Consider the following 25,526-nt stretch of genomic DNA (forward strand, 5'->3'; position numbering starts at 1 on the left):
TTTCCTTATATAAATAGAAAATATATCAATATGACACAATGGATACCAAATTAGGGCCTTACCAAGCTATGCCACAAAGCAATTCTTCACAATAATATACTCTTCGTCTTGTGTTTCAAAACCTCGCAATGGACTTAAAATAACTGGGGGAGCAGCCAGACATTGAGACCTTTCGGATGAACCCACACAAAAGAGCTCTCAATATCGGACCCTGACTGGTGCCTGTTACCACTGAGCTGGCAGGCTTTGTTATCATGCATACAGTGTGTGTGTGTGTGTGTGTGTGTGTGTGTGTGTGTGTGTGTGTGTGTGTGTGTGTGTGTGTGTGTGTGTGTGTGTGTGTGTGTGTGTGTGTGTGTGTGTGTGTGTGTGTGTGTGTGTGTCTGTGTGTGTGTGTGTGTGTGTGTGTGTCTGTGTGTGTGTGTGTGTGTGTGTGTCTGTGTGTGTGTGTGTGTCTGTCTGTCTGTCTGTATGTTCATCATGTCTGTCTGTCTGTCTGTCTTCATGTCTGTCAGCAGGTGTCAATAGGAGAGGATACATTTGTTCGGCTAGTGTTGGCTCTAGGAAGGGAATCTGCTGTTTATATGATCCTTTCAAATAACAATGAAGGGGATTCATTATCATCCTCCCCTCACTGTATCCAAAATAAAGCGGGATTAGAATTGGAAAGGACAAACAAAAATGATTCATTGACTATTTAATTGTATGTGTATGATGCACCACATTAACCTTAAATATCTTATTAACCACTAATTATATTTAGTAAAAAAAATATATATGTTGTAGTGCAATTTGTTTGTCGAAATTATGAGATAAAAAGTCATAATTATGAGATAGGAAAGTCAAAATAATGAAATAAAAAGTCATTATGAGATACTTTGTCACAACAGACAAACTAGCAGCTCTTTGGCTCGAGTTCTCCTATTTATCTTGACACGGAAATGGATTGTGAGTACATTGAGGACTACTTTAACAGATGAAATACTTAATTTGCTTGCTGATTCACATGGAGTTGTACTAAGCAAACGCACCCTTGAAAGGATTTTAAGCAAGAAGCAGCTCTGGCGTCGAAAGAATAAAACCGATGTGGCTGAGGTGGAAACCTTCATTGAACAGCAACTGGAAACATCTGGTCAGTGTCATGGTTACAGATGGATGCACCAAAAATGTTGATTACATGGAATTGTGACTGACAGAGAAACAGTGTGAATACTGCTACAGTTATTGGATGGTGAAGGTGTTGATCTGAGGTCAAGAAACAGACTGCGAAGGTGCATCTACCACAGCTGTGGTCCAAACTATGTATGGCACATTGATGGTTACGACAAGCTTAAGCCATTTGGAATTGCAATCAGTGGATGCATTGACGGGTTTTCCAGAAATCATGTGCACTTCTTATCATCACAAATGTAATATTACACATATAAACACAACATCTGTAATGTCTGTCCTCTGTTCACAGGAGATGACAGCAGCTTCTGAAGCTGAGCTCAGACAGCGGGAACATGAGTTCAACTTGAAAATGGATGAGATGCGCGCTGTGGTGCTGTCTTGTGATCTCAAGGTGAGGAGAAAGTAAGAATATATGTGTTTTAATTAACTTATGAGTCCATTTATGTTTTCTATCATGGTTTTTGTATAAGATGGACAGAAAATCTAGACAAATGCACAGAACATATACTGTATGCAAAGTTCTTAAGTTCAATATTCCTAACTAATATTCATACTATAGGTCTATTGTAAAGTAGTACTCTAAATCGAAATAATCACACACAATTATGCGAGGAGATTAGATGTAGGATTTCCTGACCTCTAATCTTCCCATGGCCTTCACACTAATGGTCCTCTGTATTTGTTGTTGCGTGCGTGTCTGTGTGTATGTCCTTGTCCAGGTGAAGCTGCTGTCCAAAGAGACAGAAGTTCAGTGCCAGGCTCACGCTGAGTCCAAAGAGGCTCTGCAAGCCTCCGAGGTGTTCTGTGAGCAGCTCCGAAGCCAGCTGCTACACAGAGACCATGAGATCAGAGACCTCACTGCTGCTAAGGATTGCAGGTTTGCTCCCGTCCTGCTTTTGTGTGTGTTTGTGTGTGTTTACGTGTTTAAGATTTCCAACTATCTTCTGTCTCAGGATAAAGGAGCTTGAGGACAAGCTGAAAAGGATGGAGACCAAATTGAGGAAAGAAGAGAGTAACCACATTAAGAAGTAAGTAAATGGATTATAATTAATAACACAGACTCCTCTCAGTGTAGCAGTCAGAGCTAGCCGTTTACGCAGATCCTATTCACCTTATTTTGGTTTACACATCCATTCCCCTTAATAGCTGGAAGGATGTCAAATAAAAAAGGACTAAGGTCACATAAGAGTACATCTAAATAACTTTGTCTCTTGGCGTAGATGGCTCCGCCATGAGGAACTACAAACGTTTATCAGCATACCAGCCAGTTGGACTCCATAATGAATAACTTGCTGACAGGGTTTTTATAACAACTCACTGCCAGATGGATAAACAAAATGAATATTAATTTATCCAGAAACTAAAATAAATCAACATGCTAGTAAGATGGCTAGCTAGCATTTTCTTATTATTAGCTAGCCAGCTTATGTTAGCCATTCATTTAACAAGCAACATTTTGGGTCATGATTTCAATTTGTGAATGAAATGATAGTTTACTACCCAATGGGTTAACCTACAATGTGGGCTTGTGTCTCTCCTTCTGGCAGAGACTGTACCCAAAAACATTGTCGACATGTACCTATTGTGTGGCTACTCTAACACAGCAAGTTCCAAAAATGTCGGTATACATTTCTAAATATTTGTAAACTTATCGCATAGTGGGAAGCAAATGTATTATTTTCTTATCTGAACAAATATAAAAAAAATGAAAGCTGTGTTTTTAAACCCTGAGACAGTTTCTTCCGCTCTAACTGGACTGAAGTTAGAACACAAAAGTATGCAATGCGGAAGCTCCCTAGTTTTAAACAAGGATGGGACCTGTGGAGACAGAGAAAGGCAGATTGAAGGAGAAAAAGAAATCACACCTCTGTAAGAAGCCTATGAACAGTTACATTTACAACGTATTCAAGTGTTAAGTTATTCCTCAGTGAAATACCGGTAGCCATTAGCCACCAAAATAAAATAGATAGATATGTCTAGCTCCTTTTAATGACTTCTCCTCAAGGAATTGTGTGAATTTGATAAGACCGCAGCACATGTGACCCGCAGGGTGGCTGTTCACTCATTCAGCTACATTGGTGTTCACTTGTGAATAAATGACCTTATTGTTACCCTAAATCTTCCACATTTTCTCCAATATCAACCTCTGTTGTTGTGTTTGGCAAGATATGAGGATGTGATCCGGGCTCTGAAGGAGTGCGCTCTGCAGCTGGAGGCTCAGTATCAGGCCCACACAGAGAAGCTGCAGGAGATAGAGAAACACGTCGTTAAACTACATGAGAATGTGGAGGTTCTGGCTGCACGGGTACGCTGCAAACTGAAGGACCAACAGGATGCCATGGATCTGAAAGATGAGACCATCCAGAGGTGAGACAGACGGGGGGAAATGATCATATTGACTATTAGCTGTGTTGATGTAACCAGTTGACTAGAGATCCTGTATGTCTCTGTGTTCCAAGGCTTCGCACAGAGGTTGATGGAACCAGGACTGGCTGGGACAGGCACATTAGTCAATTCTCTAGTGAGATGGTTGTCAAGGATACAGAGATCATTTCCCTGCAGGAGAGAGCAACCAAATGTAGGACTGAGCTGGAGAGGAGCAGGGAGGATATTGAAAGGTGAGAAGACTGCAGTAAAATGGAGGTAGATAGTTATAAATGAATAAGAAAGTGTTGACAGGACTAGACAGGTAGGAATGAATGAATGTAGTCCTTTTTAACCTTGTCTGTCCGTGTAATCAGGTACAAGCAGCAGCTGGGTGCTGGTTTGCAGAGAGAGAAGGCGCTAGAACAGATGAAAGTCCAGGTTGAGCTGGAGTGGCAGAGACGCTGTGAAGATATGAAGGCCCAACACTACCTGGCTAATGAACAGCTAATACAAGAGCTGACCCAGGCTAGAGACCAGGTAAGCTTCCTATACATAACACAACCCCAGCTTTGCACCCCTTTCTATGTGGATTTACTGGTGCATACATATAGTACAGTTTACCTGCTGTCAGTTTTTTAATGTGCAAATTGTTTATTTAAAAAAAATGCTGCTGCTTTAGTAAAATTAGCATCAAAGGCCAGCTTTACTAATGCTGTGTCTCAACTCAGATATTTCCCATAATACACTGCATTTCGTACACTTGCGCAGTTTGTGAATATGATAGTGTGACAAACGGCGGCTGTGCCCTTACAGGAAGTGACTATTGCCACTATTAGCTAGGTAGCTAGCTAGCAACCTTATTGTATGCTTTAGCAAATCATTATAGACTTAAGCAGATAAAATAAACTTATTTTAAACACCAGTATAGTGGTGTGTCCATTAAATACTGAAAAAAAACATGTATAGCGCAATCCACCTTTTGGCATTTTGCTCATAAAACTGGCTCTTGCTGATTGTTAGTCTAAAAATAATCAGGCAATCACATGACTTCCATTAGTGACTAAATCCTCCTCAAATGAATAATGCAAAAGGAGGACAGTCACACCTTACTGCTGACACACACTGCAGGTAAGACACTGTGCTTCCCAGATGAAGGATGTTTGACTAACAAGAAGGAACCTTGCCGCTCTGTGACAGCCTCTTGATGAAGAAATGAAACCAGCTTTGTTGTTATGCTGGTTTGATAATGTAGTCTGTAATTATCTTTGTACTAAAGTTTGATGTTGTTCTCTATCAGGCTAAAGCAGATCTACATGAGAAAGAACTAGATCTGCAGGACTTGAGTGTCTTACTACGGTCTGTAAAAACAGAGAGAGACCAGGCACTGCAGGTGAGAATATCCTCCCCCTTAACACTTTAATGATAAATAATAGAACATTACTCACACATTATCCAAAGCAAAAACCCAGGGCTGGCCAGATGAAAACATCAGCCTACTGATCATTAATCCTTAGTCGGCATCAGTCTGGCGTTTAACACGGGCACATCACCTGATCAAGACCCCAATCCATTTGGTAGAAGAAGAAGTATGCATGTTTTGAAAGTTATGGCTACCTCACAACAGCAGGAAGTGCTCCTGGGTATGTTGTCTTGGCTAAATAAGAAAAATACAAAAAAAGAAAATATCATGGTCGACCAATTTACTGAGAAGCGGCTAGAGGCAGCGGCCAAAAAAACACCCTGGTTGATTTCAGGGTTTTGTTTTGGATATTCTCCTCAAGTGTTTTTGGACTAGACTATAGTAGTTCCAAAGCCTATATCATATTCTTTGGCAGATTTACCCAAAATGATCAGGAGTAAGTCCTTCCACTTCATAACCTTCCCTCTTATACTATCCTCAGGCCCGCCTGAGTGTCACCTCTGCACTCTGTTTCACCCGTAAGATGAGACAGAATCCAGCCGCTGTGACATTGCCAACAGAGCCAGGCCCGAGTTCCCTGGGGCCCCAATCTACATTCTGCTAAAGGGCCCCCCGACCTGACCCATGAGCCATGTGAACCATTTGCCATTGCACCACAGTCACACCTGACACCATGATGCCCCCACTACAATGCTCCCTATTTAAAACAGCTTGCCCCAGTTGTTGGTATAAGAGGGATAAATAAAGAATTACAGAAGATAATATTTTCTTTAGAATTAATCGGTGAGTGACCTTAACATTTAACAAGAAAATAAATAGCCTATAAATGAAGATTACTCTCACTTTTGTCAGGCACAAAGCCAAAGAACATAGTCCTGACTGGCTATTTGACATGGAGGTGAAGCGGGGCCCTTTTGTTATTTGCTCATTTATCCTGCTACTTCAATACCAAAGAGTGGTTCCCGGGACACACTTAAAAACAACAAACAGCACATTCTATGTTCTCTGTAGGTTTACTTTTCATGAAACCTTCCTTCAGCCGTTGCAGAATGCCTTCCCTCAAGGAGCAATAACAGCTTTCGTACAAAAAACCTTTCTAAAACCACAAACAAATGGCACATAAAAACGGTTTATTATTGCAGTATTTCTCGCTGCTTCCATGAAACTAGTACTGGGGAGCACATGCTGTAGCTCTCTGGATAATGGCAGTTACTTTAAGAGGATTTGACCTATTGCCATCAACACGAGGGTCAAATATGATCCCATACACCTATATAGTCGTGCAGCGTGACATGTTTTTGTAGGCCTAACCTGGAAATTAGCATGGCTGCATTGATCAAAAGCAATGGGATCTTTACATTGGATTTTGGAATATTGCGTTAAATGAGATCTGAGGCAAACAAACGTTAATGACATGTTTTGTTCAGCAGGATAATCTCCACATACTGTAGTAACACCACTTGTATGATAGTTTAACCATAATAATAATTCAGAAGTAAAAAGCTAACATCAGACTATAAACAAACTACATCATGGTCGCATGACTTCACAACACCCCCGCTAAACTCAGACCCGGCAGTATACCTAAATCTTTACATTGTTTATTTTGACTAGACCTTCACTTTTTCTGATGAGCTGTAAGGTTAAGACTATATCACATTCCCACACATTATGTTTATTTTCTTCACTTCGGCTTAAATGTAAAACATGTTACAATAAGGGCCTACACTTTCTCTTAATATACATCAATGGCCTACACATAATGGCAAAAGTCCTGGATAGCGCCGGGTCTGGTTAAGCTATATGTGGCTAATGTTCGGTGTGATGATTTTTAGAAGTCTAATTTAGCCACTTGTTAGCAATCGCCATTTGAAATGTACTGTAAAAGCTTTTTGCTGAAGTATTTTATGTCGTAAAACAAAACGTATACATTTCATAATCTAATCAAAAACTAATTCAAAGATAATTGACTTTAAAACTAGGGAGCGTAGAAATGATAAAATGCGGACTCATTCCCTCAACACTCTATATACCATGTGATTGTTGATTTGCATCCAGCTCATGCCCCACAAAGTTCTCATAAGAGTGCATTTAGAGCTGTCCTTTTTTATAGCCTTTGGCCTTTTCCTCCAGCATCCTGAGGTATGATGGCCTTTCAGTCTGGCTCCGTACCAACATACCAGCCTCTGTGAGCTGCTGGCAGCGAGAGGAAAATGTATCAAATGTCTCCGAAAACACTTAAGCTTAATGCCTGGAATGAGATTCTTCATAGCATGGCATGATATGTTGGTGGTCTTCAACTTTGTGTGAGTGTGTTTAAACTATACAACACTCAATACTTGGTTACACCATGATAAGAAAATATTTATAATGGGAACATACTGTACACATCTATATGTGTGTAGCATGTTTCACGTGTTATTTGTAATGGGGGTATCATCTCTGTGACTGACACATGTTTGAAAAGCGTAATCCATCAGGTGCTCAAAGCCTCCTGATAAAGGTCAAAACCTTCTGACACTGTTGAAGGACCTCAATTCAGAAGGTTCCTACAAAGTTCTTCAATTGTGAACATTTGCCTGAATGCTTCATATTCACAAATCACATAAGCATCTATTTGAAAATGCAAGGATAATTAATAATGACTGCTAAAAATGATTAAAAATACAAACAAAATGAATAAAGGAATCTAATGGATACAGCAATGAACAAATTAAGTTTTAAAGAGGGTCACCATGTATCAGAGGACATTTGTGAAAAGTATTTGGCATATTTGTACTAATTGTACCTATTCAAGATTATTGGATCAGTATAAAAAATCCCTGTTGGATCAAATAATGCACCTTTTAAAGAGGCCCTATTATGCTTTTCCCTTTCCTGTAGTGCAGGGGTAGCCAACACGGTGCCCGCGGGCACTTGGTCGCCCGCAGGGGCAACGTGAGTCGCCCGCGGGGCATGTTCTAAAAATAGCTCGCCAAGCAAATCCAAAATGTATAAAATACACAAAACAAAAAAGGAAATGTAATTAAAAGAATCTACCCTATGCATAAACAAAACCTAAATCATAGCGAACTCTATCTACTTACTACAACTCTATATCTATCTAACACCCCTCCTCCCCCCACCCCCACAATGAATATCGACCAATCACGTTCTTGCTTGATTTGCGGGACCAGCGTTGCAGTCGGGAAGAAAAGCAATGTGGCACCTCCCCGCTGATTTCCCTTCTGGCAGAATCTACACAACACATCAGCCCCATTGATCAGCCTAGTCGTGCCAGCCTATACAACACATGAGGGGCAGAGTTCTGTGTGTGTGTTGCAACTTGCATATATATTTATTGCACTTGACGCACACACACGCATGGCGTAATTTCCACCTGGGACAGGGGGGAAATGTCCCCTGCCCTTTTCTAAATCCCGTTTGTGTCCCCCCACTTTACAAATATGTTTATTATTATTTTTTAACGCAAGCCGTCATCGCCACGGAGGAGCACACAGCCTCTGTGAGCGAGAGAGAGAGAGAGAGAGAGAGAGAGAGAGAGAGAGAGAGAGAGAGAGAGAGAGAGAGAGAGAGAGAGAGAGAGAGAGAGAGAGAGAGCTAGGGAGGGAGGCAGGGAGAGCACACCTTTATCTATTTAATAGATGAAGTAAGAAATCATTCCAATGTGTAAAAAAAAAACAAAAAACAGTTGAAAGGGCAGTGATTAGTAAAATATGCATAAATAGAAAGAAAGAATGCTAACTAGGAAACATAAGATAAGAATAAACCAGTTTAAATGATTTGTTATTGGTTGTGATCATATTCTAAAGATGTTTGGATTATTGAAAAGTCTACAGCTCCCTTTCATCTGAGTGTTGAGAGCTGTTTCCATCAATTCATGTTGTGCTCAAAGTGCTCCAGATTGATGCTTTTCACTTCAACATTTAAAAAGAATCTTCCCGGGGGTGCATGCCCCTAGAGGAGGTGAGGACCCCCCTAGAGGAGGTGAGGCCCGTCCACCCCCAAATAAAGCAGGTTAAAATAATTAAATTGCATACATGTTCTTAGTAAACACAGAAAACGGGTCCCACAGACCCAAACAGCACACAAAGGTTAAAGGTCAGCATATCATAATGTTAAAATGTGCTAAATATATACACTGCAAAAAACGAGTAAAAGTAGCCCCCGACTTGTTTTATTTTTTGAAAGTAGCCCTCACCCTAAAAAAGGTTGGTGACCCCTGCTGTAGTGTGTTATATATGATTTTCTCTAAATGGTCTGCAAAGGCTAAAATCCCTGGAGTTTCTTTCCACCTGAAACGCCTCTGTTGGACTTCTTTGTTTACTTCCGGAACATAGTGATATCACTATGTAACTTTTGTCTCCAACACATTGTACGTGATCTGTACGAGACCTTCAAAAATACTGGGTTCATCGTCACCATGGGATACTGGCCCTAAAAAGGTGTCAGCACCAGGTTGGCGCCATCCACAATGTACCATTAATTATTCAGTTATTGTCCTCCTAGAGCCTCTGAATGACTTTTCCTGACCTGGATATCAGAGTTATCTGTGCACATTCAAAATTGTATTTACCATATTCACTCCACTTTTCTTCAGACACTTTGGTTGTTCCATTTGAATCCTTCTCAGCCAGCATATGTGTACAGGATTCAACCTTTAAGAAAAATAAAAGGGAGGCTTATCTCATTTCTCAACAATTCTTAATAAATGCAGCAAAGCAACTTGTTACAGGATCATGCAGACATTATACTGTACACAACTCTCACGTGTGTTTATTCCCCCCCCCCCCCAGGGTGTCACACCACAGGTCGGCTCTCTGGCATCAGAAGAGATCCATCGTCTACAGCATCAGAACAGCAGTCTGCGTGCCGTGGTTACCCAGATGAGGAAGGACATGGAGGGTCTCATCCATCTCCTTCCCCATCCCCAGCCGCAGCCACAGCCACAGGCCTCCACTCCCCGGCCAGTTAAACATCCAGGAGCCCCTGCCCCCCCCCTCCCTCGCTCCTACAGCTGACAATCAGGTGGCCACTGGACCAACGGTGCAATCCACTGACACAGGTACGGACAGTACTCTTTTACAGAAACATTTACAAAAACAACACATTTGTAATGAGCTTTTCTTCTCTCATTACTGTGCATACTGTGAAAAGCTACGCTGACATTTGTTATTGTTCAGCTCCAGGGGCAAGCTTAACAAAGACAGGCTTGGACGACGATTCATATCAGACTTTAGAATTAGATGAATGTCTACATCAGTCCGTTTCACAAAGATGTCTAGTTCCTGCCTATTTCAAAGTTGACACATAACACAAATAACACTTTACAAGGCTTTTCAACATAAATGTGTCTTGAGTGTGTCAAGAGTAATGTTAAATGTTACGGTAAGTTTTTATTTCTAATTAATATAGCACATTTCATACACAAAGGCCATTCAAAGTGCTTCACACAAAAGAAAAACAAAGTAAATACAACTAAATAAAAGGAGAGTCATAGAAGTCATAAGTCATAAAAGAGTCATTGTCATTGTTAACACAGTAGCTGCTGTGAGTTGCAGGAGCGTAATAACAAAATGTTGTTAAATATTGGTAAACAGAAAGGTTTTTAGCCTTGATTTAAAAGAACTCAGATTTGGGGCAGACCTCAGATGTTATGGAAGTGTATTCCAGATTTGCGAAGCATAAAAAATGCTCATTTAGTCCTGGAAACTTGGAATGATGAGTAGGCGTGCCCCCTATGATCTGAGTCTTCTGAAACAACAGGGATATTACATTCTTTTCGCTTTTTTCAGGACTCAGGCGGCAGCGTTCTGAATGAGTTGTCTGATTGATTTTTTTCAGAGCCCTGCAAATACACTGTTGCAGAAATCAAGCCTGCTTAAGACAAAGGCATGAATACGTTTCTCTAGGTTCTTGTTGAGACATTTTAGTTTTTCGGTGGTCATATGCTGATTTTGTAATTCTGTGGATCTGTTTTGTTTTTTATTTAGGTCCAGAACTACACCAAGATGTCTGACATTGTCTGTTGTTTTAAACAGTAGAGCTTCAGGTTGAGCACTGACATTTCTATTTGAAAATGTGTAACTAGTCAGAATTGCATCTGTATATGTCGTGCCATGGGGCTCACTGTAACATAGCACTACCTCTATCTGGGTGACCATTTCCGACCACAGAGTACCTAATAAATCTTTCTGACTGCCGTTGTAATTTCATCGCTGGCCATGTAATATGGTACGAGCAAATCAGACTACTGTTGTTCTGTTGTTCGCTGCAAGAACCAGTCTTTATGCACTCCCGTTATGTGAGGATGTGAAGACCCAGTGGATAACATGTATTTTAGAATGAGTTGTGCCAACAACAACTGGTAACCCCTTTCCCACCACGGAATCATTCAGGATTTACTTCCAAACTGAGGCTCAAGATGGATCAATTTCGACTGACTCAACTTCAAACTTGGAACATGTAAGTTTTGCCATTCTAATGTTTCACTGTTAATTGGTGGTGTTTTCTTTCCTATCCGAGAGTGTGTTTTTAAATTCGAGAGCATGACTTCTTGATTTCCTTGAGTTATTGTTATACCTGTTATTGCACCAGAAAAGCTTGTTGTATATCCATGTTAGTGCTTCCTTATGCACTCTCTACGTTAAGGCTCTACCCTGTGTTCAATGTGAAAACTGCATGTGTGTACATTCACATTGTTTAATAGATAATACAAAATAACCAGTGGTGTAAGAAGTACTGAGATTTATACTGGAGTAAAAGTATAAATACCGCATTCAAAATCTTACCTGATTAAAAGTACAAAGGCACTAAGGCTGACAGATAAATGTAGAGAAGTAAAAAGTACAATATATGTTTTCAAAAGGTAGAACAGTGGACATAGCATACAATAGAAAATGATTCAGTTAAGGTACAAGTGCCTCAAAATTGTACCTGAGTATGATACTACTATTGTGGTAACTAGCAGGGACGTGCACAGACATTTTGGGGGGCGGGTGCTCAAGTGAGAAAAAGGGCACTTCCCATAATCATTTATAAAAAAATGTTTTAAAACAAAAAGTTAAATATAGTTGCACATCTCTGACTTACTGACCAATTAATTTTAATACCCTCACACTGACGCAATTGTTTAATACTCAACAGAATTCTACAAAATAATCAGCTAACACAGAGACAAGTCTTCTTTAGTATTCACTACGCACAAGAGCAGACAACAAACTAGTACAATTAATAGTTATGAAATGAGCAGCCAACAATCAAAATGATGAAGTTACTGTTTAAGGACATTACAGGCTAAAAGATCGTTTTTTCATGCACTTGTTATTTTGGTCTATTTTGCTTCCATGTTTTCTTTCACTCTAATGGAAATAAAACTTCCAAGAAACACATATAAATGGTGTTCGTTTTACTACAATGTCTGAATTCATCTATACATTTAAAGCTAATCTGCATTTAAACATAACATTTCAGGGGAAAATACTGACTTGACGTAAGTAACTATCTGGGGAAGTTGTGAGGTGATATGTTTTTTAGTTTGATCCTTTTCACCTGCAATGCCTTGGTAACTGCATGCAAATTAGCGCATTTTAATTAAGCCTAGTTAACGCCTAATTTGCATATCAATGTGGCGATTGTGATGACGTTATTAGATACACATGTTACTGTATTCACTTTAAGTGTCTCCCCTTAAGTAGGCTACAGTACATTAGCCTGTATGCCCATGATAAATTGTCTTAGCTCAACCTTGAGCTAACTTATCCATTAGCTAGTAGCCTACCTTAGTTAACTATATGTGTTTTTGTCTTTTAGCTAATTAGCTGTAAACTCGAGGCACTGGCAGTTTAGTAATTTGTTCATCACCACTCACCTTCAAACAAGCCAAGAAAAGCCGGCATAACATGGCACAGTAAAGTGGGAGGTGCTGCTACCTGTCTGTCTGAAGGGACTGCCGATGACTGTCCGCACCGCTGTGCAGGAGACGTGGAGGGAGGGAGGGATGGAGAGCTACAGAACTTCAGTCTCCCGACCTGATATTTTAATTTTGTATTCAATCAATATATTGTTGGAAAGGGAAACTGTGCGCAAACAGCAGTAGATATATATTCATTTATAAAAAATTAAAAAAGGGGGGAAAAAGGGCACTTTTTCTGGAGGAAGAAAAAGGGCAGGGGCTCAAGCCCACTTTGATGTCTATGTGTGCACGTGCCTGGTAACTAGTGGTGACTGTAGTCACAGTTTAGCAATCCCTCGGTTATAATGTTGTGACTATTGCCACTTAATATCACTGAGGGATTGTTAAACGGTGATTAACTAGTTGGACTTGAGTGCTCTTCATTGACGACGAAGTTATTGCCTCAAATACCATTTATTTACAACCAAAAACAGTATGTGTATGCAACACGGTCAAAATCAGTCACTCACACCTGTACTGGTGAGGTCACTTAAATACCCTGTTGCACCATTATGCCATCCAGTGTTCGAAACAATAACAAAACATGTCAATTGGCTGCAACAATGATTTTTGCCATGTATTACAGATCATCTCAGTGACCTGATGATCAGTCCTGAAACTGGTGTTGGATGTGTGTTCCTGGCTCTCAAGGCAGTACGAGAAACCATCAGAGGAGGACGTGTTTGCTGAGCAGGAGTGGTCTTAAGATGCTTCAGGATAGCCGTTGTGATCTGAGAGCACCATGACGATCTGACACGACTTCAGTAGAAGAAACTCTTGACGAAGGACTCAATGTGAACAGTTTACATAAAGTTAATGTTGCTACCTTATGCTTTATGTATAACAAATATTTACTTCCATTTTTGCAGCTATGAATAAAAAGTGCATTATTTAAAGAAAAGCCTGGGTTTTTTAAATCAGTAGTAAGGATCCTGTGGTATTAGATACAAGTAGATTAGAGAAACATTTTCTTTCACACATTTGTATGTCATTTCACTTTTGAAACGGTCTAACAACACACTTGATATCATGCATATAAGAAACGTAGTCTATTTCACATGCGGACTAAAATAGAATCCTTGACAACAGGTGGTGAGTAGTGATTGTAGTTCCAGTAATCCAAAATTCGATTCACAGGTAGCAAATAAGCTTGACTCGGACAAGATACGTCTCAGGATAGTTTGTTTGACTCTTTACTTAAACAAAAGGTATCAAATACAAACACATATTTTCTCAGGTCAAAAACTATGTTGCTCTTTGCTTCTTTCTCCTTCTCGCACAATCACCAGCAGCTGCCGTCGGCTATAACGTCTCGTAATCACAAACAGCTGCGGTCGTCTATGCCGTCAATTCCACATGGCTGGTTCAAATAAATGATATAATAGCACTAAGAACAAAGGATTATAATATTCAAATATATCAAACTATACATTTTAACATATGGCTCCTACAGTGATTGTAAACTTAAGTTATGTGACAAAGATACATTGACACAATATCTAACTGAGGCAGGTCAACTTGTAACCTTGTTCACAATGATGTTAATTCTGTATACTGATTTCAAATCAGATTACTGTGCCACCGGAACGTGTTAAGTTTACGCTTTAGAAGAAAAACTCAACTAACCTCAGTTACAGTGGTTCCATACATATGTGTTCATTAAATAGCACTCATTTTCCATGAAATCTAGCTCTAGACTCTTTTAAGCTGAAAAGCGGGTCTTCCTCAAACCTGCCTCTTGGAAACACAGAAGCTGAGGTGAAGTGAGCTTGGGTGTAGATTGCTTGTTTCAAATAAGTCAGTCTTTTTTCTTCTTTTTTTTAACTTGCATTACACTAATCTAAGGTCAAACATTTATAGTATTCTTTTGAAAATGTCCACAGGCAGGCTGGATCAGGTGTCTCTCCTGAAGGCTCGATGCAGACACTTAGAGGAGCAGCTGGAAGCCACGGGTAAAGAGAATCTGGCTCCTTTAGTTCCGGACAACACACACCTCCAGAACCAGGGACTAAAGCAAGGTATATATATATGGAATTACAATTTCTCGCCCAAGCCCTCCCCTCCTCTCTCGATTAAAAAGTACAATATTTCCCTCTATGTCTATTTTGTATTCAATCATAATTGTGTTCGTATTAATGTAATATATATGATATAATGTGTGCTCATTTGTCTTTTCCCTGTTATATGTAATCCTCAGGTGTTCTGCTCTCAGAGAATGGTGCCGACCCCTCAGCTCTGGACAGGCAGGAGGTCAGAGTGGCACATATTGAGTCTGCTCTCGCCAAACTAATGAAACAGGTGTGTAACAAAACCAGTCAACAAGTGTAAGTTGACCTGGGGGTTAAAGCTACTGACATGTTTCATGCTTAACCTATGACTGGGACAATTATCAACCATGTCAAAAGCATGCCAGACAAATCGCTCATGTTGTCTCTCAGTCATGAACAACATTGGCCCAGAAAGAAAGGCAATTAAAAGTGCTTTACAAAAACATTATAAGCGTAAACATATAGCGCAACAAAAACATTGTTATTACAAAATTAAATTCAAACACATTTTAATATTTAAAAGCCAAGATCATAAAACAATTAAAAGCTCAAATAGGATAAAAGTGTTTTAAAAACAAGAATACAAGTTACAGTGCAGTGTAAGATATGAATACATGAAATGTGACACACCATTTAACGCTTCATGTGACGCCCACGTTCCCTTATAAAACGTCAGTTAAACGCCAGGTAAGGTACGTTTATTTATACAGCAATTAAAGTGTTTTACAAAAAAAAAGAACACATTCTAAAATAACATTTAAAAAACATTAGAATACCAAGAGAATACAAATTAAAACGCGCTAAAATAGAACAAGACATACAGAGAATACAAGAATGAAAATGCAGTACAGTGCAGTGTTAGATATAAATAGTTATTTGATTTAATAAAAAGCAGCGGCAAATAAAAGTCTCTGTTGTTTGAGTTTGAGTTTTCTGGTAGTTTGTTCCAGATATATGGAGCGTAATAATAGAACGCTACCTTTCCATGTTCAGTTTTGACTCCCGGTAGACAAAGCATCCAAGAACACCTAAAAGCTGATTTTCAAACCAGTCAGTTATGTGAGAAGATATTGTGTGAGGGGGGTGCTGCAAACCAGTTCCTTCAAGTTGTATCTCTTGTCTCCTCTTCCTTCCAGACTGCGCTGGTACGACAGCTCCAGGAGGAGAACCTGTGTTTGAAGCGGCAGCAGACCTCAGGTCAGATGTCTGGTGGCCCTTTAGAAGATGTGCACGGTGTTGAAAACAAACGTCCTGTCCTGCACAGCAGACTGAAGCAGGCTGCATCCTGTATCGCCCGGCTGAGCAGAGACAAGCAGCAGCTGATAGAGATGGGGAACCGCCTCCGGGCCCAGATCACCACCGCTGGACCACAGGGTACAATAACACACACACACACACACACACACACACACACACACACACACACACACACACACACACACACACACACACACACACACACACACACACACACACACACACACACACACACACACACACACACACACACACACACACACACACTGCATTAAAGAGCAGGCAGTGTGGAAATAATATCAGTAGGTAGGGTGTCTGTTCATAACTTATATATTGTGTATATATTACATCACATTGCATTTAGCTGACGCTTTTATCCAAAGCGACTTACAATAAGTGCATTCGACCAACAAGATACAAACTTGAAGAAAACAGAATCATATAAGTACATCAGGTTTCATAGAGCTAAAACATTTCAAGTGCTACTCAACTAGCTTCAGATAAGCCAGTCCTTTATTAGTATATAAGTGCTCTGTTAGCAGTTCTTTGTTAGTAATTCTATCGCTCGAAGTGGAGTCGAAAGAGATGAGTTTTCAGTCTGCGCTGGAAGATGTGCACGCTATCTGCTGTCCTGATTTCAATGGGGAGCTCATTCCAACATTTTGGAGCCAGGATAGCAAACTGACGTGTTTATCAGTAAAATGGACATAGTTACTTGGCCAGGTAGGTTTGGCTAAGCCCTATTTTCATATTTAATGTTTCGTGTTCTTCTTTAAAATGTTTTATATAACATAAAGGAGAAGAATAAGACACAGGTGGGGAGGGAAGAGATACACAGGGGCACCAGTAATCCAACTGGAGGGACGAAGAGACGGGAAGTAACAACAGACATCGCACAGGGAAACAAAGACGGATCTTGACATGAAAAATTGAAACAGGGAAAATGAATACGGATCGTAACACTAAGACTCTTTCAAACTGAAAAGCGGGTTCTCAGAATATTTATGCTGCAGGGATACCTATAGGACCAAAAAGACAAAAAAAAGTAAACGGAAATGTAATCTCATAGAAATGTAGGACTTTGGACCTTAGGAAAATGTTCTCCCAAATCCCATAAACCTAGGAGTGGAAATGGAAACAAATTATAATTAACACAAATCAAAAACTGTCTATATATTTTAGAAAAAAGTTTAACTAGACAGCACCTACAGTACGGCCCTAAGAATATTGTGTGTCCAGCAGAATCAGTGGAGCCGGAGTGGGACTCATTCACAGAGAACCAAGGAGAGCATCATGACCGGCTGTCTGCTCTGGAACAGCTCCAGTACCAGCTCACCACACAGGTATCTGCTCCAGCTCTCCAAATCTATAATCAATGACATGTTTCCTTCCTCACAATTCCTTCAAAGGAACTTCTTTATTACGCAGTCAGGAAGTTATCTCTTACCATGTTGTCCCTCCTCAGATTCACCAAGCGATGCGGTAACTAGGAAAGAGGGTTCATTTTAGTGCTAATCGCAAGCTAGACATGAGAATATCCTTTGCCCCTGCTGTCACTTATTTGATGACATCATTTGTGTAAGGTTAGGTGACTTGGACACTCTTACTTCCCCTTTGAAGTAACAGAATGCTTTCATCCAGTAGACATGATATTTTGTCTGGTGCACTTCCGAAAGTTTAACTCCTCAACATATCTTTTCACTTTTAATTTCAGAGAATATCAGATTTCCTTTTATTCGAAGCATTAATTGAAGTACATTTTTCATTCATATTTAAAATAGTAATGTTTTTATTTGAGCATTCTGGACCCCCCTAAAACCGCAACATGTCATTTATATATTCCAGTTTATGTACAAGTTATACAAATGGGATACATTATGGTAATTTGTGAGCTTGAGCATTGTGGTTTATGCTTAATCAGACATGATCAATCTCTAAATATATATATATCATCTCATTCTTGGCCAGCAAATTGAAATAATTAGAAAATGTTATATTCACAAAGACGTTTTTTACCCTATCCATTAGCCTATTACAATAGTATTAAATAACACTTACCCCTTTTTATATGCAGAATAAATTGTGTGTGATAACCTGCATCGTCTGAGGCAAACCATATGATGGGGAAGCTGGCAAGGCACTTAGAACCAGAGTCACACCAGTATGTGATCAGAACTGGGTTTCATGGCCTTCTACACTCGTTCCCAAAGCCGCAGACAGCCACTATCTCTGGGAAACACCTCAGAGGAAGAATGATCTTAGTGATGTGTACTTCTCTGTGCTACCTCAAGAGGGCTCTGTGGCTCCACTAATGTATGTGTCCCTTCAGGAGCTGCAGTATGCACTGAGACAGCAACACCTTCCACCTTCCACCAACCGAGGGCCCTCCACTGAAGGGGCTGCTAACCCTCGGTCCCAGGGTCACACACCCACAGACACACCTGAGGTAACAACAGAGGGAATATTGGGTTTAATTGATATCAGTGTTTCCCCTATATACAAATAGTATTTATTTAAAAATTAAAATAATAATAAGTGGCGACCCTTTTTCATTTTTGATTGTTTGTTATGTGGATTTGTAGTATGTGTGTTACTGTATGTTCAATAAAGGTGTATTTTTGCTAAATCTTGAGACATTGCCACTGTATGTACTAGGCAGGGCCGATTTTTGGCGACATAGGCGGTCGCCTAGGGCGCCAGATCTGGGGGGCGCTGCGTTGGTAGCTCTGGGAGGGGAAAAAACATTTTTGACCGTTGGCGCTCATCCTAATTTTCGGCCTTGATGTAACAACATTCATAATTAAGTAAATGTAACACCCTTTTCACCCCGGTTACACTTTTCATTTGCCCTGTACGATGGGCGCTGTAAGTGATGAAAGTGGGGGATGTTGGCTTATCAGGCGCCCGCAGCTCACAGCCAAAGTGCGAGCGTGGGAGCGAGAGATCGAGCGAGGGAGAGAGAGAGAGAGGGCGCACCGGTACCGGCGCTGTTGTTATTAGAATCTGGTGCTAGCTGCGCTAACAGATATAAGAAGTAGATGTTTCTACAACCAGGGTGGAGGAGAGCTCTCCTGTCAGACTGAGAGGCTCAGGCAGGTAAAGGACTCTCTGAGGGTTTAGATAGTTCATTTAGTCTAAGTTATCTCAGTGGGTCTCAAACAAATATGTGTTTACAAATTATGTAAACACATATTTCCAAGGCACTCCTTTATAATTATTAGGATAAATAAAAACAGGTTTGAAATCATTCCAATGTATACTATAGGACAGTAAACCAAAAATATCGTTTAAAGTTGGCGAGATACAAAAATATGAATAAATAAATAAATGTTAAGGTAAAATAAGATATAAATAAACAACAAAAATAAAACAAGTTACATTTATTTGTTATTGGTTATGTTCACATGCTTATTTGATTTTTTAAATGTAAACCGATCTTTTTCAGATGGGTGTTTTATGGCACATTTCCACTACACGGTCGGCCTCGGCCACGCTCGGTACGGCTCGGTACGGCTTGGCCTTAACAGGGCCGACTCACTTCATGCTGCGCTTCCATTACAGTTTAGGAACTGGGGTAGTTACTATAGTAACGCAGTGTAGGCGGAGCCGTGACGTCATCTTCAATGAGAACTCCAGAAACACAACACAGCCGTTAGCTGTTAGCACTCAGAGCTCACAGCTCCTCATATCTGTTCAGAAACTCGACAAAAGCTAAACAAGTACAAACCACAGACTGTCTGTGTCATGGTGAATACAGTCGCTGCTTTATTTATGTCTGTATAGGCCGTTGTTGTGAGTGTGGACGGTCGGAGCATATACTGCGTTAGCTTAGCCAATCTCCATTTAGAAAACAAGCATTTTAAAAGGTTTTTCGCCTGCCGTCTGTCTGCAGACTTGACAAAGCATTAATTCATGGTTTTTACTAACCGGTATCAGTATGTTGTTACTTCGGCATCATTTTGAAATGTGTATTACAATTAAATCACGGTCAAATATGTCCATCTTGTTGTAGTTGTAGCCGCCTTGCCAGCGCTCCTCTCTCTAGTTTAGCATACTCAGCCCGACTCAGCCCTGTTTGTTGGCCTCGATAGAACCACAATTTTCTCGGGCCAGAAAAGACGTGAAAAAGTGGCCCCGGGCCGGGCCGGGCCGGAACTAGGCCTAGTGGAAGCGCAACCAAAAACGGGCACGGCACGACACGGCACGCTTAAAGCGAGCTCCGCGCTGTAGTGGAACTGCGCCATTAGAGTTGTACCCCCTAGATCAGGTCTCTAGTAATTGTGTGCTCAAAGTGCACCAGATTGAAGCATTTTATTTTAAAATGTTCAAAAAAATCTTCCCGGGGGGGCATACCACCGGACCCCCCTAGAAGATGTGATGTCCACCCCCCAATTAAAACATGTTCATACAATAGTGAATACATTTGAAGCCATTTTGACGTATATTACCTATGTCAATAACTTTCTGTTTTTGTAGTGTCTTTGTCTTTTGTAGAGATTTTTCATTTATTCTTTATATATAAAATCTCACCTAAAATCTGGCCTAGGGCAGCAAATTGGCTAGACCCGGCCCTGGTACTAGGCCTCAAGAGCCTTTCTTGTGCTGGCAGACACATAGAAACAAATTGGCGGGGCGCACTTCGCACGCGCACACACTAAAAAATTCCACGCGCTCCACGCTCACATTATGCTGGGCCCACGTGCCTTAGCACCGCTGCTATGACTCCATCCTAGGGGAAACACTGGATATGCAATACTCTCCTCAAATTGAATGGATATCATTTGGTGAAAAATGTATCCAAGGTCATTCTAAAATATTCATAGTATATATATGCAATTCAGCATTAATATATTATTACCACTATATATATTGTAATATACTTATTGTAGTACAATGTCTTCATTTTTGCTTTAATTTCTTATGTATATATAAATATATATTTTCGACATCTTGTGTTTGAATAAATAATTGTTTTCTATTTGTTTAATCTATTTTTATAATCATTTCTATATTTATAATTTACTGAAAAAAAAAAAAAATAATATTTTTCTCTTAATTCAATAAACATTTAGCTGTCTTACCCTGCTGTTCTCCTCTTCTTTAGAGCTCAAAGACCAAAGAGAAGACAGTGATCCAGTCTCAGGGCTCCATGCAGCTCTCAGGTGTGTCCAGGTCTCTGCTGTCCTCAGAGGACTCCCTGCAGTCCTTAAAGGAGCTGTGGGAGAAACTGGACCATGGATTCAGTTCATCAATGTTATCAGAAGGTAACCCAACAGAATAACTACAGCTCCAATATACTAAACGTCTGCTGTACAGAATCCTAAAGAACCCATTCTGAAATACAAGCGTCCTCACATAAGGGTAGTCTTGTGAGAAGATTCAATATTCTAATGCTTTATTATCATATGCATAATAGCTACAGTGTAGTTTTGGCAATGCAAAACTGAAGTCCCAGGCTCCTCCAACAGTGCAACATGCAATAGACTTAAGACATAAAAAGAAATTAAAATAAGGCAAGAAAAAAAAGAGATTAAATTGTGCAAGAGACTGGTGAAAGGGACACAATGGTGCAAGTCAAATGCAGACATAGGTAAACTGGATACATGAAAAAAAAGTAGAATGCATAAAAAACGGAATGTAAAATGAAAAAAACGGAATGTAAAATGAAAAAAACGGAATGTAAAATGAAATACAGTATGTAGACTGTGAACAGGGAATTACAGGGAAAAGTTTGTCAGCATTCAGTAACCTACAAACAAGTGGACATGTGTTACAGTACATCCACAGAATATGGCTTTGTCCAAATGCCCAAGCAGTCAGTCCAGTATGAAGGCTGCTGCAGTGGTAAGGTCAGTGAAGGCCACACAGAGGGAGGCTTGTTGCCCAATGTGTGTCTGTAGTCTGTCAGCTCTCCAGGGAACGGTTTCTCAACACGAGCTGCTGCCAGATCAGGCTCAGACGCAGTGATCAGCAGGGCACCATATAATAATTGTGAAACAAATCTGGCACACGGTTTCAGCACGCTTACGATAAGTGTCCTGACTGGGTGAAAGAGTTCATCACCGATATTAACTATCTGCATGATAAAAGATCCGATAAAGATCCTCATCTCTGAGCCAAAACATACTGTACAGTGGGGTCATCCACCGATCCCAGGGTTGTCGGTTCGATCACCACTTTTTCCTGTCCAAATGTCCAATCCTTGGGTAAGGCACTGCTACCATGATTGCTCTCGATGGCTTGGCTAAAATTGCTATGTAAATTAAGCTATATGTAAATTAAGCTATATACCAAATATGTCTTATTTGCAATCACTTAAATGAATTGTATTCATAACCAGTTTAAATACAGTAAAAGTGCATTGATAAGACATAATGATAATATGTGAAAAAGGACACCAGCTTTGGAATAGGGTCCCACACACTAAACATCATTTATTTTAAACTATATATTTCTAGCATATCTACTATTGGAGAGAGTTCATTTATTATGCAGAAACACTTTACAAGCTAAAAAACACCTATCACTAACCAAATATCCTTAAACTAATCCAACCATATATACTAAATGGTCCTAAAACATTCATTGAATTGGTTTTAAATAGGTAAGATATCAAAAAACACAGATATATGACAAAGGGAAAATAATGGTACAAATAAAATGCATTTCATAGTAAAGTAACTTGTTTAGAAATCTCAAGACTTTTTTTGTATTCAAGCTCTCACATATAACATAACAACTGCATCAAATACTCATAGGGATAGACAACCATGGGTTCATCCTATTCACAAAGGTTCAGCAGCTAGTGAGAAACAATCTAGTGATGTTAAAGTATTTCAAAACAGTCCTGGATCCACACCTCTGCAGGGGAAACTGATGACCTGCTTTTCAGCCCTTGCCCTAATCTCACTCCAACTTTCATTGCAATCTGTTAAAAAGGAAAATAATGTAAGCTTTAGATTTTTGGCACCGTTTGTGGTTCCATAATTACAACAAATGTAACTTGTCCAGATACATATTATTCCTTAAAGACATAGCTCCCCAACATTCTACACTGGGATTTGTTAGAGTGATTAAAATTGCATCTCTCTTTTGATCTAAGGTGAGGCTGAGCTGAGCAGGAGGAAGGTGGATGAGTCTGGAGTGGCGGGAGGTAATGGTGGTGGTGGGGTCCAGATGACGGCGGAGGGTACCCGGGCTCCCGTCCATAGTCGGCTCGCTACTGAGGTCCAGCAGAAGAGGATCCCTTCTAAAACACCATCAAACAAGAGGATGTGCAAGATCAGAAACTACAATGTGAAAAGTTGACAAAAGGGACAATCTGTCAGTAAACTTCTCATGGGGAGTCCCACTGGTACTTTTATATATACTATGGCTCTTGAGGAGCTTTGTCAAGGATAAGAAATTAAACCTGATTATGTCTTAGATTACAATTTAGGAGCTTTTTTTAAGGCTTCTTCCAGCATCAGAGCTCACATGGCTGACCAGTTAAGGGACCACAGTTCAAATGAACATAATAGGTTTGAAGTGTATGTCTATTATCCTCAACATTTTATTTTCTAAATAACGTTTTGTCAGTAGTCTCCTGTGGCTCAGGAAGTAGAGTGATCCCACACTGATCAGGAAAGGGTTGGAAAATCCAACCTTTTTCCCAGAATGCATTATTTTATGTTGGGTCTTTTGAGTAAAATGCCCTTTTCTTACTTGATAAACCTATGTGATTTCTCAGAAATACAACTCCTATTTACAGTGACTCTCCTCATGCAGAAATAATAGGGGGGTAATAGTTTTCTGCCACTCCAAGGGTCGATGGGTCCATCCCCGAATGGAAGACAACATCACAAAGTGTCCTTGGGCAGGATTCTAAACCCAAAATTGCCCCTGTAGGCATGGCAAGCAGTGTGTTTTGTATCTGTAAAAGTATTTTTAAGTCACTTTGAATAAAGCGTGAAATAATATTGGCTTTGAAATACATATAAAGCAACTATTTCTACAAAACTCAAATTGTGCATTTATTTGGTTGCTTGCCTATAAAAATGATCAGAATCAGGTTTATTGCCAACCTACACACACAAAAAAAAATTTGTTTGAAGAATATAATTTTAAAAATCAAATATATAACTATTATAAGTGAAAGTATAATAGTATAATTACTATTAATGTTATAAGTATTTTAAAAACTGCTATTGTATTATTTAAAAAACAAAGGACATTTTTTAAATAAATATAAATACCAAAAAGTACAATTAGAATATAATACTATGGAAAATGTATAGCATTACATCAGAATTGAATGTGGAAGAAGGGTGGATGGATAACCCCTGCTTCTTATTTTTAGCCAAAGAACACATCTGTCTGTTCCACTATTGATCCCTGGCTCTTCGTTGTAAAGCTTATCTCTGCTAGTGCCACCACGGTGGGTCAGTAGGAGAAAGACTTTCTCAGGACATCATGCTTTTTTAAATGATGAACTGCAGTTACCCCAAGAAGTCAGACGAGCGTTTCTGGCTACGTAATCACTCAGGTCCCGCCTTTTAATCACCCTATCTCGAAAAAGCCCTCCCTCCTGTATTGTGATTGGATGAAACCTCACAGTCGTTCTCAGTGATTGGTTACTCACCTGTCAATCCAGGAAACTCTGACGTGTGCACTTGTGACGACGCAGGTCTGTACATTTAAATTCAATGCAGTATTATGAAATGTTAAATTAAATATGAACTTGATAAAGGTTAACAACCTTTAGTTCTGATTAAAACGTATGCGGTTTTTTTCTCTGAGTCCTGCACAGTATTTCGAAAGTCTCGCGCAGGACATACATGTTTCACGTGACACACTGTCTTCTTTTAATCTGCAATGAATGCCCCTTTACGTTTTAATCTTTGCACGGGTTTAAACATGTTAATACAACTAGGCTACGTCAGTTAATCAAATGTAAATACAGTGTGGTATGTTGGTTAACAGCATTTGTTGCACCCAACCCAACATCCCCCCATCATCCATGCAAGGTTGTTGCAACTGGCCGATAATAATACATATAGCTCGCCAATACGATACAAAATAATGCATCTAGTGTAACCGTAAGAATATTTGATACGTTATTGGATTATTAAGGCACATTTCCTGTCATGTTGTAGTGTGATGTAGCGGGGCGGAGCGAGGATGGTGTCGGCTAGAGAATGAACTTTAGTAACCCCGACTCCTTTTTTTTTTTGGTGCTCTCTGTGACTACAGGGGCGTTCAGCGAGATGCTCCGCTACTGACTGGATCCGCGAGCCCTGCCTCTTTTTTCATTGGACTGTGCGGCCAG

At 39.9% G+C, this 25,526-nt stretch overlaps 1 protein-coding gene across 1 annotated transcript; it reads left to right on the top strand.

The window, feature by feature from the left end:
• Window positions 1-1,462: 1,462 nt before the first annotated feature.
• On the top strand, window positions 1,463-24,219 carry LOC117482582 (coiled-coil domain-containing protein 57-like; the record flags this gene model as incomplete). Its single annotated transcript, XM_034130717.1, is given in 16 exon segments — window positions 1,463-1,564; window positions 1,893-2,050; window positions 2,127-2,201; window positions 3,340-3,540; window positions 3,633-3,791; window positions 3,915-4,077; window positions 4,838-4,930; window positions 9,757-9,951; window positions 9,953-10,025; window positions 14,798-14,932; window positions 15,112-15,212; window positions 16,099-16,336; window positions 17,462-17,562; window positions 18,549-18,665; window positions 21,324-21,483; window positions 23,322-24,219. Coding segments are annotated over 16 exon segments (2,277 nt in total), but the record flags the coding sequence as incomplete, so codon positions are not given.
• Window positions 24,220-25,526: the final 1,307 nt, after the last annotated feature.

This window comes from Trematomus bernacchii, unplaced genomic scaffold (assembly GCF_902827165.1).
Source record: "Trematomus bernacchii unplaced genomic scaffold, fTreBer1.1, whole genome shotgun sequence".
NCBI lineage: Eukaryota > Metazoa > Chordata > Actinopteri > Perciformes > Nototheniidae > Trematomus > Trematomus bernacchii.